General features: G+C 43.4%; 1 protein-coding gene across 2 annotated transcripts in view; it reads right to left on the reverse strand.

The window, feature by feature from the left end:
* The window catches only part of zgc:171572 (protein bicaudal D homolog 2), a 128,457-nt gene extending 112,194 nt beyond the window's left edge, over positions 1–16,263 (reverse strand). The window contains exon 1 of one of the 2 annotated variants that reach the window (XM_060931601.1): positions 15,764–16,263. In XM_060931601.1, coding sequence (XP_060787584.1) covers positions 15,764–15,955 — 192 coding nt within the window. In that variant the 5' untranslated portion in view covers positions 15,956–16,263. The remainder of the gene's footprint in view (positions 1–15,763) is intronic. The other variant, XM_060931602.1, reaches the window with a different exon arrangement.
* Positions 16,264–16,497: the final 234 nt, after the last annotated feature.

Raw genomic sequence — 16,497 nt, forward strand, 5'->3', positions numbered from 1 at the left:
CCCAGAGAAGACGTCTGCGCTTCTGGATCATGTTTAGATACGGCTTCTTCTTTGAACTATAGAGTTTTAGCTGGCAACGGCGGATGGCACGGTGAAATGTGTTCACAGATAATGTTCTCTGGAAATATTCCTGAGCCCATTTTGTGATTTCCAATACAGAAGCATGCCTGTATGTGATGCAGTGCTGTCTAAGGGCCCGAAGATCACGGGCACCCAGTATGGTTTTCCGGCCTTGACCCTTACGCACAGAGATTCTTCCAGATTCTCTGAATCTTTTGATGAGATTATGCACTATAAATGATATGTTCAAACTCTTTGCAATTTTACACTGTCGAACTCCTTTCTGATATTGCTCCACTATTTGTCGGCGCAGAATTAGGGGGATTGGTGATCCTCTTCCCATCTTTACTTCTGAGAGCCGCTGCCACTCCAAGATGCTCTTTTTATACCCAGTCATGTTAATGACCTATTGCCAATTGACCTAATGAGTTGCAATTTGGTCCTCCAGCTGTTCCTTTTTTGTACCTTTAACTTTTCCAGCCTCTTATTGCCCCTGTCCCAACTTTTTTGAGATGTGTTGCTGTCATGAAATTTCAAATGAGCCAATATTTGGCATGAAATTTCAAAATGTCTCACTTTCGACATTTGATATGTTGTCTATGTTCTATTGTGAATACAATATCAGTTTTTGAGATTTGTAAATTATTGCATTCCATTTTTATTTACAATTTGTACTTTGTCCCAACTTTTTTGGAATCGGGGTTGTAACGTTAACCACAACAGTGCTTTTGCTATTAAAAAACTATAACTTTCCAGTACAGTTTCTTGTAAAGGCTGACATTTCATGTTTAGAAAAAAAATTCAGATAAACAAAAAAAGTTGTCAATACAGTATGCCAAATATTACGAGTAAATGTCATTTCTCTTGCCTATATCAGCAAACAGTGTCACTAATTAAGATTTGAGATGTTTAGCCCACCCAAGAGGACCCCCCCTCCACACACACACACCAGTGTCAAGAGTTAAGTCAAGGAGGATGAAAGGTCATGACCTCTGTGTTTGCCATCCCACGAAGGAATGTGTGACACTGAGGAAAACTAACCAAATCAGCCTGGAGAAGCGGATCAATTAAGGTTGACATGGACAAGCTCAAACAGCAAAAGGCAGGATGAAGGAAGCTGGACTTGGAGAAGAGTGATAAAAGACAAGTCTGCATTCCTGTGAGAGGAAAATCACAGACGTGCCATATTATAACCATGACTTTGTAATTCCATTTATGTCAAAAAAATTGGCAACGCTGATCAGCAGCAGCAGCTTGTGATCAAAGATTTTGCTGGTGCTGGAGGACCTCTGGGCAGCACGGTAGTGTAGTGGTTAGCAGTGTAGCCTCATAGCAAGAAGGCTCTGGGTTTGAGCCCAGTTGCCGACAGGGGTCTTTCTGTGTGGAAAGTTTGCATGTTCTCCTTGTGTGTCTGCGTGGGTTTCCTCCACAGGCCAAAGACATGCAGGGTTAGGCTAATTGGATGGATGGATAATAGATGAATGGAAGACCTCCGTGTTATCTAAAGATGGCCAATGCTAGAAGTTGATGAGTAATTTTCTGCAATGACAGGCTTCACAATTCCTATTAGAGAAACACGAGCAACGTTAGTGGCACTGGCAGATCAAAATAAGTGCCAGCGGACGAGTGGGGACCCCAAGCGAAACAATAAATCTGCATCCCATGTGCGTGTTTCTCCGGTACAGCGTTTGCTCTCCCTTATTTCTGAAGCGGAACGTGATTTGCTGCTCAGAACCGATAGTGCGCTCCCATGGCAACCAACCATAGTCCTTGTTTCATACTACAGCCAGGTTCAACTGTAGCGACAGAAGAAAGCTTGGCCTCTGCCACCAACTTAGCATTTGTACATTGGACCGCTTTGTTCATCTAAGCTACGCTATTGAGGACTTCCCGTTTGAGGAAACCGTATAACTTTTCATACAACCTTATCTGAGGCGTGTGTGAAATCTCTAATGCTTACACATGCTCAAAGTGTAAATGTAAAGGGTAGCTTCTGTAGTTGGGATGGCCATTACCAACTTACTGCGCCATGCTAATCAGGACTGAGCATTGCAAAATTAGGCACAAAGGCTACATGTGCTATAAAATGGCACAAAATAAAGAATTTTCTTGAAATGATTCAAGTTGACGGATTTCTTTTTCAGAAATTCACTACCTAATACAACTTATTTTAAGAGCTTCTCCCAACTTCTTGTTCCTGCCAAGCTTGCACCAGAGGGCCCCAAATTTGCATCAAAATTTCAAATATTTCCTGGAGGATCATGCCCCCGGACCCCCCTAGCAGTTCTTCGCTTGGCCATCAGACACCCTTCTCTCCACTTCTAGATAAAACCCTGTGGATGACACTAGTAACAACATAACCTCAAACTAGATTAACTTGAGAGGTTATCACGCTTGACTTACGCTATAAGCTACTGTCATAAACAAGTGTTGACAAAATACAGTCTTCTAGCACAAAGTCTCGCAGCTCGTTTACAGCCGTTTGAGAAGTACCTTTTTCCTCCTGTTACAAAAGTGCTAATATCATTAACTAGGGTTACCAACCCATCATTTCCAACCCGAATCTCAAAAACCACATAAAAGACCTTAACCCAGCCCAAATAAGTACAGAACTGAAAAAGGAAGATTTTTTTTTTCTGTGCGAGAAACAAGGCCACTGTGGTGCACACGCATTTCTGATGTACAGAATTATCCACTCCATAATCCCCTTTCCTTCTCCTGATCTCTGTTCAAGCCCCAGCATTGCCAGTCTGCCACTGTTGAGCCCTTGAGCAAGGCCTTTAACCCTCTCTGCTCAAGGGGCGCTGCATCATGGCTGGCCCTGCGCTCTGGCCTCAACTTCCTAACAAACTAGAAGATACGAAGAAAAGAATTTCACCGTACTGCAATGTCTCATCTCATTATCTCTAGCCACTTCATCCTGCTCTGCAGGGTCGCAGGCAAGCTGGAGCCTATCCCAGCTGACAACGGGCGAAAGGCGGGGTACACCCTGGACAAGTCGCCAGGTCATCACAGGGCTGACACATAGACGCAGACAACCATTCACACCTACGGTCAATTTAGAGTCACCAGTTAACCTAACCTGCATGTCTTTGGACTGTGAGGGAAACTGGAGCACCCAGAGGAAACCCACACGGACAGAACATGCAAACTCCGCACAGAAAGGCCCTCGCCGGCCACGGGGCTCGAACCCGGACCTTCTTGCTGTGAGGCGACAGCGCTAACCACTACACCACCGTGCCACCCATACTACAATGTATATGCGACAAATAAAGGCTTCTCCTAATGTATCTTACAACAGATATGGCTCTAGATCTTAAGCTGTCTGCACTTACACTTTGCCTTCGCTTAACGGTCAGAGAAGCAGCTTTGGGACCAAAAAGTGGCTGGTTCAATCCCTTGGAACAGCAGGAATGGCTGAAGTGTCCTTGAGCAGGTCACCTAACCCCACCTGCTCTGGGTATCTTGTGGTGTAGTGGTTAGCACTGTCACTTCACAGCAAGAAGGTTCTGGGTTCGAGCCCAGTGGCTGACAGGAAGCCTTTCTGTGTGGAGTTTGCATGTTGTCTGCATGGGTTTCCTCTGGTTTCTCCTCCAGTTCAAAGACATGCAGTTAGGTTAGCATGGGGTGGCCTTGGGCTAAAGTGCCCTTGAGTAGGGTACCTAACTGCTCCCTGGGCACTGTAGTCATAAAGTAAAATCTTAATGAGCCTATCAGTAACTGTTAGCGCTTGAAGCATTTCTCATTTTTGAACACTAGGTGCAGTTAGAACTCAGTGGGGCAGTGAGTTACTACTTTTGCTGCCCCACGATTGTGCGACACCTAGAAATTCTCCCAAATGAACAGAACATCAGCAGACATCTGTCAAATAACCTTTGACTGTTAGATTATTAGTCACTCAACTGTGTATGTACAGTATGTATGTTTATTTATGGTGGGGCTCTGTCCCACTTGAACGTATGAACGAGACGTTACTTGAACCATCTACAGAGAACATTCCAGTCTGAAAATTGTTACCCAGCCCGAATAGAAAGCTCTATAATCTTACAAAATGGATTGACTTCTGTTACGTGTCCTGTTTAGTAGTCTTTGTAGGCGTATCTGGAAAACGTAAATATTTCCTGCAATCATGAAATGATGGTTACCGTAGAAGACCCTCCAATTTAGCAGAATTTAGTCAGGATGGGTCATTAACATTTTATCTCTCTTCTGCCTTCAATGGAAATCATCCAAAAGAGCATGATCTAATCTCACGGGCTCGTTAAATAGGTTGTTAGAGAGACAGATAGAGTTATAAAGCAAGAATAAAACAAAAGGCTATTGCAACTACAGGCAAGAGGCAGGGTACACCCTGGACAAGTCACCAGGTCATCATAGGGCTGACACATTGAGACAAACAACCATTCACACTCAGTCAATTTAGAGCCACCAATTAACTTAACCTGCATGTCTTTGGACTGGGGGGGCAAACCAGAGCACACCCACGCAGAGAACATGCAAACTCTACACAGAAAGGCCCCCGTCAGCCACTGGGCTCGAACCCAGAACCTTCTTGCTGTGAGGCAACAGTGCTAACCACTGCACCACTGTGCCACCTTCCAACAGTTATATTAACAAGAAATGAACAGAGTGTGACATTTCAGGCACAGTATGGCCAAATGATCCCAAAGAAGCCACGCTCACTTTATTGCAAGTCGGCTACCCGGCTAGCCAGCTCACTCACATTGTTTTGTCCATTCCCATTAAAGGCACGTCTGGTAAAACTGGTGTCCCTTCTTCCTTTTCATCTTCATCTGATGAGCTTTCGTATTTTAAGTCAAGTTATATTCCTGAAAAGTATCGTTTGCCATGTCTGCCGATTATGTCGCTCACGCTACCAGTTTGCATTAGATCGTGGAATTTTTTGTAGAGACTGTCCCTGTGTCCCAAATCGCTCCCTACTCACGATATAGGGCACTATATCGTGAGGACGCCATTTTGTAGTGCTGTATGAAACCTTAGTGAGGATTATTTACACCCTATATAGTGCACTCAAAGTATCCCACAATGCATCACGAAAAGTAGTGTACAACCGATGGTCACTAACCAAAGCAATGTATCCCATCATGCATTGCGGTCGCGCTGAAAGAAATCAAATTAAAAGTGTCAAATTTGATTGAATAAAAGGCAGCGGCAAAGAAGAAAGTATTCAGCCTGGATTTAAAAGAACTGAAAGATGCACGTACTTTGTATTGATTAATGTGGGAAATCCGCTCAGTATAATATGGATTTATCACAAAAATACATGCGTATATTTATTATTTTGAAAACCCACCAGCTGCCTGATTTGGCACGTTTTAATTGTGCGACAGTAATGACGTAAATACCAGCGCGACAGATTAGTGCCTGAAAGCGTTTTTTTCATCTTGCCAATGAACTCGCTATATAGTCCTCTATATAGTAATTCCCTATATAGTGAGCAGTGAACGAGTGAGCGATTTCAGACACAGGGTGAATGTACGTACGGTGAAACATCCAGTAAATATCAAATGAGTGTCATCAAACTCAGTTTTTTAAATGCAGTACACTTTTCTGCCAGCTGTTTAGCAAATGTACAGTGCCCTCCACAATTATCGGCACCCCTTGTAAAGATTAGTAAAACAGGTTCGAAAAAATCCACCTTTGGCGAAGTTGCTTCATCTCACACTGAATAAAAAATGAGAAAAATCCAACCTTTAATTGAAACAAGTTTATTCAGAGAAAAACAAATCCCTCATCAAGAAAATTATTTTCAATAAAAGCACGTGCCACTCACTATTATTGGCACCCCTGGAAATTATCATGAACACAATGTAACTGAAGCAGGTTTCCCATTTAAATTGTACGTTTGAGTTCATCGGAGTGTGTAGGAACAAGCTGTAATCCATGACTTCCTGACTAACTGGGGCACAAATAACCTTTACAACGGGTGGCAACAATCGTAAAGGGCACTGTTCTTCTGTGATGTGTATAAATCATGATTTTTTTTTTTTTTTTGCCTAACACAGAGTCAAATCCTAAACCCAAAGCCATTCCATGGATGCCACGAAGCCATCAAGAGAACAAAAGGGCCAACTGTTGACCATTTCCCCTCAGTCAACACTGTGTGCAACAGCTGTTTCAGTCTCGAACAATATGCTTTCATAAATCTGTCGCACCGCACACACCCAAAACCTTTATATATATCACTCATTCTTCCAACATTATTTTTAAACACAGAGTTTTCTTTAAAGCTAGACTACCTTTCAGATTTTTCAAGTGTAGGTCATAAAAAGAATTTTCCCCGACACCCAATTATTTTTGTGTCGTGGAGCGAAAGCTACTGAATTCGAATCACAGACTTCCAATTTTATTAGTTTTTTTAAAAATAGAACAATTAATGAATTTAAGGCCCCATAGCCCTTAATTCTCCGCTATTTTTTCCTGCTTCACCATGACACAATTCAAGATACTCTGTCATGCACCACATGGTGGGCTTTCCCTGTTCGTTCAAGGCATTGTGGGATACAAATTTGAAACAGGAGAGAAAAATGGAGGACGTGAGTGTGCGAATGAAACGTGAAAGACCGACTACAGTAACGGAAAGCGAGAAGAAAAGACGTTGTGTTATATACAAAGGAAAGGAAACGCAGGACCAAACTAATAAATATCGGCGGTCAGCGAGCACCTCAGTGTGATCAGCTGTTCGTTTAGTGACAGAATGATGTCAATGCACGGTCAAAGGTACTGTAAACCTGCGCATGTGCACATGGACTTCCTCTGGACTTGCTCAGGAAACTCCTCAAATTAAATAACTTCCCAGCCACAGAATGGCCTGATATTTTGTGAGCTGTTATAGAAATAAACATAGATCACAATGACCACATTTCAGAGGGAACTAAATTTCACTGATTTTATGAAATCGAAAGGCCGTCTCACTTTAACATATAAAGTACGGTGCAAAAGTTTAAAACTCAACAAATTATACCAACTACTATTTTGAAGCAAAGGGGAATCACGCCAAACATTGACTTTATTACATTTCACTCATGTTAATGCAGGTTATTAATGTTCAGGAAATTTTTCAATATAATCTCACAGATCCACTGAGAGGAAATGTTTAAAAGGTCTTCCTTCCTCTTACCTGATTTAAAAAGGGAAAAACTAACAGAGAGAGAGAGAGAGAGAGAGAGAGATGAGTTCCCTGAACTGGAAATTGACCGACTTTTGAATAAAGCATGTTAAAAAAAAGAAAGAAAGAAAGAAAGAAAGAAAGAAAGAAAGAAAGAAAGAAGGTACTGTGATATCAATGGATCAGTGGGAAATGGCAACTGTGTCACGTTCACTCATGTACACTGTGCATTTGCAGAATAACCATTAAAGGTCCCATGGCATGAAATTTTCACTTTCTGAGGTTTTTTAACGTTAAAATGAGTTCCTCTGACCTTCTTAAGTCACCCCAGTGGCTAGAAATTTCATAATGTGTAAACCAAACTATGCCCAACATTTGAGAATGGCGCGTCAAAACGGCGCATTGAGAAGCTCTTCCCTTTACTACGTCAGCAAGGGAGATGATCCCCACGCCCCCTCTCTGGATTCCCACCCACTGTATGGATTGCCCCGCCCAGTTGTAGTGAGGAGACCATAGAGGACACAACAACATGGCACCACCTAAGCGAGCGAAACATGGAAATTGCGCTGTACATGGATGTGACAACACAGAAAGGAGTCTGTTTTTACTGCCGACGGGAGAGCCCCTGAAGACGCAGTGGCTTAATTTTATTTACTCCAATAATACGCCGTCGAGTCTACCTAAGACGGTGTATGTTTGTCGGAAGCATTTTCCTGAGGAATGTTTCCACAACTTGGGACAGTACAGGGCAGGTTTTGCACATCAACTGTCACTGAAGCCTGGGTCCGTACCAAGCATCCCTGCCGCATCAGCCACAAACACCGAACAAGTAAGTGTATAACTGGTCGTTTTGCCGTGTTTTAAAATCGGTGCGTTAGCCTAGCAATGGCTACATTAGCTGTGCAGCTAACCGCTTCCTGCAGTTAGCCAGGTAATCTGCGCTACAAAACTAAAGAGCATGCAGCATGCTCTGTTAAACTGAGTTTAGTCTGGAAATTGACTGTAACTTATGAGCTTATGTTTGACTATTGCTCCGCAATGCATGTCTTCTGTTGGATAAGCGCTATGTTGCTGTAGTTGCTGCTTCTATCCTCTTTGGTTATGGAGTGCGTGTTCAAGCCTAGGGTATTATACGTTCGTAAACTACCACTCCGAACACTCTCAATGTCACGTTGAGTTTACAAAAGGAGTCCGAGGGAGAACGGGGTTTTGTCTTAGCAGCGTGGCTACAGGCGCTGATAGCAGCGAGTATGTGTGTGCGCAGCTTGGTCAAGCCCCTCCCCCTCCCCCCATGGCCTGCCCCCACCCTCTACCCTTCCCCGCCTCCTGCTTCTCATTAGCAAAACGACGCACTGGGAAAAGCGCTGAAATGGGGCTTTCTCCCATTTTCTCTCCGAGGGTTCATTTCGAGAAAGGCTGCGGATATAACATCCGGAAGCCTCCACGAGCCCATTTAAAGCATCAACAAACCACCATGCCATGGGACCTTTAAATGAAGTGTTGAACCTTTATTTAGTGGTCTACCGATGATGGGCTCAAAGACATGTATATTATTTACCAGTTGGGAGGTCCGTATCGTGAAATACCGTGACCGAGGTCTTGAAAATAAGACCTCGGTCAGTATTTTCAAAGCCTCGGTCACGGTATTTCACGATACGGACTGACCTTAAGCTGGTAAATAATATATTTATGAGGATTCAAAATGGTGGCTTGCCTCAGCTTGCCTCGGTTTTCCCTTTCGGGCGCTCTCATTTTCTGTTGGAATTTGGTAAAGAAAAAAATAAATATATTATTTACCAGCTTAAGGTTGGTCCGTGTGGTGAAATACCGTGACCTCGGCCTTGAATACTGACCTCAGCCCAAAGGGCCTCGCTCAGTACTTTCAAGACCTCGGTCATGGTATTTCACAATACGGACCTCCCAGCTGGTAAATAACATATGTATTACTACAATAATAGTAAATATATTACATTCTGACATCTAAACTTGACTCGTATTTCACTGACCAGTGGACAAAAGCTTCATGTCTTAAATTCAACTATTTAACAAAAGCTGACCCACTCATTTCAATCAGTGATTTTTTAATTAAGCAATTACCAACAAAAATATCATCGTGACATGTCAGGGAAAGGAAAATAGTGAAGAAATCAACGAGTCCTATTTACATCCACTTGTCATGATCCAGAAAATAAGCAGGATAAAAATATTGATCCCATTTATAAGACTAGAGACCTGTGCAGCTCTGAGCTCGCTCAGCCTTTGTCTGATTGGGAGACAGAAGCGATGGGACATAAATAAAAAAAATAACCCGCTCAGAAAAATGTCGACTCCAGGATTCAAACAGACATTGTAAAACTTGCTCCTTTCTAAGGCAGCGCGCTAGACCGGTCAACCACAGAAGACTACAATGTATACTGAGGTTATGTAACATGGTACTTACATAGTCGGTACACAGTGGCGCCATACTGCAATAGTGGAATCACTACCTGAGGCTGGCACGCCAATTACATTCTTAAACATGCTCGAACTCGGTTAAGCATAGACGTACAGACAGGTGTCTCTATAGGCTTAAAAAACGGTCTTTCTGGTAGCTGTGTTTTTCACTGTGAAAGATTTACTTTCTTTTTGCCCTGCTTGTATTTTTGGGGAAAACCAGTAGAATGGATGGGAAAATCATGTGAGGCAGAAGACGGCAGTAAGGACACAGAAACACAAAAAGCATGATAGAATGAAGCAGAAAGAACAAAAACCAGATGACTAGGCTGCAATAAAGTGCTTTAACATTTCAACGACCTCTTCTCTCTGCTTTTTTGCCCTAGTCTTCTCGAGGAGGTCTTTCCAGCTGCAAATATTTTCAACCTCACTCCATATTTCAGAAAGATGCGTCAGTAGGCTCCATTGTGCTGACTCCGAACAGTGGTTTTTGAGCTAAGGCCGTTGCCAAGATGCAGCCGAATAGGAGACAACAGCGATGAAGTTGTTATTATTATAGCCTTTTCTTGCAAGGATCCGCAACTACGAATGAAATTCCGTGTGACAGGAACGAACCCACAGAGACCTTTCGGTAAAAATCAGACAACGTTGGGATAGAACTGAAATCAGCATGAGAACAAACCTACACTTCTCCTCATTAGTTTAAACAGAAATGGCTTATGAAGCAGAGCTAACCACACAATTAATTCCAGTCAGTTTACTCAGGCCATCCTATTGCACTTAATGTTTAAACAACAGCTGCGACAGCGGTTGGTCTCTTTCGCTCTTTCACCTACTTCCCCGACTATATGACTCACAACACAAAACATCAGCCTGAACAGAAGAGGATCATTTGCTTAGCAAATAGGGGAGAGAAAGTAATAATGAATAATAATTACTTAAAAAAAACAAACTCAGCTTGACAAAAGACTAGAACTGTTGTTTATCTGCAGAACTGACTCTACATTCCCAGCATGCCTGTGTGGGTCGTAACTCGTTTGGCTGGCTCGTCAATCTTTCCAGGCGGGAAAAGGACACTTCCTGCTTCAGAGAAGAAAAATTCAAACCGAGCCCGCCATTTTTCAAACCGTGCTATATGAAGTCACACGATGCCGTCACAGATGTCTGGTCTGACTTTTATGCATTAGTTCATCAAAAGACTGGCTACACGTTTACATCAGATCCACTACTCATCTCTCCATTGTCATCTTGTTCCACCCTATTGTATTTTTCCCCTTCTTTAAAAATAATACCCTGGTCTATAAAGAACATTATATTAATGACATTTAGCAGACACTCTTAGCCAGAGCAGTTAGCTACCTTGCTCAAAGGCACTTCAGCCATACCTGCTAGTCCAGGGAATCAAACCAGCAACCTTTTAGTCCTGACACTACATCTCTAACCATCAGACCACGGCTTCAGGAACAGACTTGAGGAGCTCATAAATAAATCAAAACAAGGTCACCAATAGAGGACCATGAAAATTAAAAAAAACACCGGTAATTTCAGAAATGTTTCCAATTTCAAAATCCCCATGCGTCTTAGTCATAGCATACAGAAAAAAATACCGTACTGTTCTTATATTACAGTGAAATACCGATACTTATAGCAGAGCTGCCCACGTGCATAAAACGGAGCCGCATACTTAAGAGAAATGCATCAACCTGATTTTTGAAAGTTTTTGACTGTACGATGCCCATATGAACAACGAACCTGTACCACCACAGGGAACCTGATTGTAAGCGCAAGGCAATATCTCAAACTCTTGACCACCGGACAATGGAATTTGTATCTTTATTTACATAAAATAGATTTGTTTTTAATCCAGCTGTTATTTTTAGTTCTTTGCTTTTTTTTTAAATAAGGTGGGATTATTATTTACTAACACATTTTATGGAAAATATTCATCACAGGGTCATACAAAAAAAAATATAAATAAATAAATCAAAAGTCTGCTAGCTTGTCGGGGGCGGCACAGTGGTGTAGCAGTTTGCGCTGTCACCTCCTCACAGCGAGAAGGTTCCGGGTTTGAGTCCAGTGGCCGATGGGGGCCTTTCTGTGTGGAGTTTGCATGTTCTCCCCATGTCTCTGTGGGTTTCCTCTGGGTGCTCCAGTTTCCCCCACAGTCCAAAGACATGCAGGTTAGGTTAACTGGAGGCTCTAAACTGACTGTAGGTGTGAATGGTTGAGACGAGAAAACCTATATAATAATAAACCTTAACTCTTCCTGAGAAAGAATTGTGCTGTGATAGCTTTCTATCATAGCCAGCATTAACTTTTTTCAGCAATTTGTGCTCTTCTGTGGGATCAGACCAGACGAGCTAGCTTCAATGAGCCCTGGGCGTCCATGACTCTGTCGCCCGTTCACCGGTTGTCCTTCCTTGGACCACTTTCCAAAGGCACAGCATACCAAGAACACCCATTTTGGAGATGCTCTGACCCAGTCATTACAATTTGGCCCTTGTCAAAGTCACTCAAATCCTAACATTTGCCCATTTTTTCATGCTTCCAACACATCAACTTCGAGAAGTGACTGTTCACTTGTTACCCAATATATCCCACTCCTTGATAGGTGCCACGTAATGAGATAATCATTATATGAAGCCGTCAGAGCGGACCTGCAATCAGGCAGAACACTGAAGAAGCTTGTTGGACAATTGACAATCTCCGTCATGTAAGGGCAGGAAGAGTTTTATTGAAAACATTGTCACAAGACAATGCAGAAAATGTCCATCCATCCATTATCTGTAACCACTTTTCCTGTTCTACAGGGTCGCAGGCAAGCTGGAGCCTATCCCAGCTGACTATGGTCGAGAGGCGGGGTACACCCTGGACAAGTCACCAGGTGATCGCGGGGCTGACACAGAGACAAACAACCATTCACACTCAATTTAGAGCCACCAATTAGCCTAACCTGCATGTCTTTGGGGGAAACCGGAGCAAACCATGCAAACTCCACACAGAAACACCCTCACCAGCCACTGGGCTCAAACCCAGGACCTTCTTGCTGTGAAGCAACAGTGTTAACCATTACACCACCCGAGGTGAAAACCTCTACAATGATAAACCAGTAGAAGGCAATGGAAAACCACTGCTATAATTCTTCCTGAGAAACTTTGATGGCTGAAGCCGTCAGAGTGGACCTGCAATCAGGGAGAACACTAAAGAAGAAGAAGAAGCTTGTTGGACAATTGACAATCTCCGTCATGTAAGGGCAGGAAGAGTTTTATTGAAAACACTGTCACAAGACAATGCAGAAAATCTACTGATGTGAAATACACTATGCTACACAATTCAATGGTTCTGTTGTTGCTGTTATTATTATTATTATTTGGGGAAGCCATAGCCTAATGGTTAGAGCAACAGCTTTGGGACCAAAAGGTTGCTGGTTCAATTCCCTAGACTAGTAAGATTGGCTTAAATGCCCTTAAGCAAGGCATGTAACCCCTAACTGCTCTGCTCTGGTAAGAGTGGTGGTGTACCTTGTGTCTGATTAGCCAAAGAAAAACTGATGATGTGATTATCAGTTTGGGCATTGAACCTGTCTGACTGACTGACATTACTATTCTGTTCAGGTTGACATTTCAAAAGACTTTTCACACCCCGGTCACTGTCTCTTCCAGCTTTTGCCATCAGGCAAGAGAAACAGCAATGAAAACCAGGACAAACCGCCTAAAAAACAGTTTCTATCCCAAAGCAATCATGGCTTTAAACTCAAATGTGCAATAGAACTATTCTTGGTCCTATCCCCAATGTGCAATTTGTATATTTCTTATCAGTGCAATCTGTGTACATACAGAACCAATACAATTCTGTTTATACTATTTTATCAGTGCAATCTGTGCACATATAGAACCAATACAATACAATTCTGTTTATACTATTTTTTACCAGTGCAATTCTGTATACTTTACTATTTATTTTTATACTTTGTTCTTATTTTTTCTATAACTCATAATGAGTCAACAGCACCTTCAATTTCGTTGTACCTTTGAAAAAGTGACAATGGCAATAAAGACTTGTGATTTTGTGCCTTTGCAAATATTTTGCTCAGACACTCATCAGCAGCTCCGCTTTCAGCCTAAATGTCTATATGAATAATAATGACTGAAAAGTATGACTTGTACTAGTGCGCATGCACAATAGTATCGCAAAGCTCAAATATCGCGATGAGGAATAACTGACGTTATCATGCAAACCACAAGATAAGATGCCATCAGGAATGTCAGGAATTCTCACATCCTTCCTAAGGGTGACGTTGGAGAGCAGAAAGTTAAAGAAAACAAGATGTTTCAGCAAGATACTGTTGCTAAAAAAACAAACAAACAAACAAATAAGGTCAGTTTGTGGGCGGCACGGTGGTGTAGTGGTTAGCGCTGTCGCCTCACAGCAAGAAGGTCTGGGTTTGAGCCCTGTGGCCGACGAGGGCCTTTCTGTGCGGAGTTTGCATGTTCTCTGCGTGGGTTTCCTCCAGGTGCTCCAGTTTCCCCTACAGTCCAAAGACATGCAGGTTAGGTTAACTGGTGACTCTAAATTGACCATAGGTGTGAATGGTTGTCTGTGTCTATGTGTCGGCCCTGTGATGACCTGGTGACTTGTCCAGGGTGTACCCCGCCTTTCGCCCGTAGTCAGCTGGGATAGGCTCCAGCTTGCCTGCGACCCTGTAGAACAGGATAAAGCAGCTAGAGATAATGAGATGAGATGAGATCATGCAAACCACAAAATAAGATGCGATCAGGAATGTCAGGAATTCTCACAACCTTCCTAAGGGTGACCTTGGAGAGCAGAAAGTTAAAGAAAAACAAGATGTTTCAGCAAGATACTGTTACTAAAAAAAAACCCAAACAAATAAGGTCAGTTTGTGGGCGGCACGGTGGTGTAGTGGTTAGCGCTGTCGCCTCACAGCGAGAAGGTCCGGGTTCGAGCCCTGTGGCCGACGAGGGCCTTTCTGTGCGGAGTTTGCATGTTGTCCGCGTGGGTTTCCCTTACAGTCCAAAGACATGCAGGTTAGGTTAACTGGTGACTCTAAATTGAGTGTGAATGGTTGTCTGTGTCGGCCCTGTGATGACCTGGCGACTTGTCCAGGGTGTACCCCGCCTTTCGCCCGTAGTCAGCTGGGATAGGCTCCAGCTTGCCTGCAGAACAGGATAAAGCGGCTAGAGACGATGAGCTGAGATGACTGAAAAGTATGACTTGTACTAGTGCGCATGCGCAATAGTATCGCAAAACTCAAATATCGTGATAAGAAGTGACGTTATCATGCAAACCACAAGATAAGATGCCATCAGGAATTCTCACAGCCTTCCTAAGGGTGACCTTGGAGAGCAGAAAGCTAAAGAAAAACAAGATGTTTCAGAAATATACCGTTGCAAAAAATACAAATAAGGTCAGTTTGTGGGCGGCACGGTGGTGTAGCGGTTAGCGCTGTCGCCTCACAGCGAGAAGGTCCGGGTTCGAGCCCTGTGGCCGACGAGGGCCTTTCTGTGCGGAGTTTGCATGTTGTCCGCGTGGGTTTCCCCCACAGTCCAAAGACATGCAGGTTAGGTTAACTGGTGACTCTAAATTGACCGTAGGTGTGAATGTGAGTGTGAATGGTTGTCTGTGTCTATGTGTCAGCCCTGTGATGACCTGGCGACTTGTCCAGGGTGTACCCCGCCTTTCGCCCGTAGTCAGCTGGGATAGGCTCCAGCTTGCCTGCAGAACAGGATAAAACGGCTAGAGACGATGAGCTGAGATGACTGAAAAGTATGACTTGTACTAGTGCGCATGCGCAATAGTATCGCGATAAGAAGTGACGTTATCACGCAAACCACAAGATAAGATGCCATCAGGAATTCTCACAGCCTTCCAAAGGGTGACCTTGGAGAGCAGAAAGCTAAAGAAAAACAAGATGTTTCAGAAATATACCGTTGCAAAAAAAAAAAAAAATACAAATAAGGTCAGTTTGTAAATAAAAGAAGCTTTTTTTTAAATGAGGAATAACGGTCGGCGGTGAGCGTGATCCCCTGCGGCGGTTTGAATTTGACGCAAGAGCAGAATTTACATCAGATTGGTTTTTAATGACAAAATAATGACTCGGGTATGGATGTAATGTGTAATAACCTCTCTGAGCTGGTCCAGTTCTTGCCGGACGCTGTCATATTCACCCTCCAGCTCGTCATACTGCTGTTTGAGCGCCTGTTTCTCCTCCAGCACCGCGAGCCCGTATTCCGCCGCCTGGATCTTCTCGCGCGTGGTCTCGTTCAGCTCACCCGAGAGGCGCGCGATCTCCGCCAGCATCTCCTCCGTGGACATCTTTACGAGCAAAACCAGGACAGATTCAAAACAACCTGAAGGGTGTCACCGACAAACCTTTTATTTATTATTATTATTATGATGATGATGATGATGTCGGGGCGAATAATTTAGTTTCTTCTGCGTTTGAACATGTTAAGCGATAGTATGGCTGTTTATTATTATTATTATTGTTTTTCGTTCTCGTAGTGCTACTCCATGGCGCCGGAGAGCTCCGCTCCGCTCAGCTCCTCTCCGCTCCTCTCCTTGCCCGTTAATGCAAGCTCTCTTCTCCGCTCCTCCTGTGAGGAGCAGTCAGCTGGCCAACAGTCCATCCAGCTGGGAGTTGCGCGTCTGAGCAGGTTTGTGGGAAATGTAGTTTTCTTCTCAGGAAAGCTGAGGCGCATATGAAAGCGAAAAAGACCTCACATCCCATGATTCAACGCAGGTGTGCGCGTGCGGATCCCGGAAGCGCTGCCTTAACCGTTTACCCAGAGTGACGTGGAGATCCCAGTCAATGTGCAGTGTGTCGAGAGCGCCATCTATCACCAGCTCGCTCTGAA

This window comes from Neoarius graeffei, chromosome 10 (assembly GCF_027579695.1).
Source record: "Neoarius graeffei isolate fNeoGra1 chromosome 10, fNeoGra1.pri, whole genome shotgun sequence".
Taxonomy (NCBI): domain Eukaryota; kingdom Metazoa; phylum Chordata; class Actinopteri; order Siluriformes; family Ariidae; genus Neoarius; species Neoarius graeffei.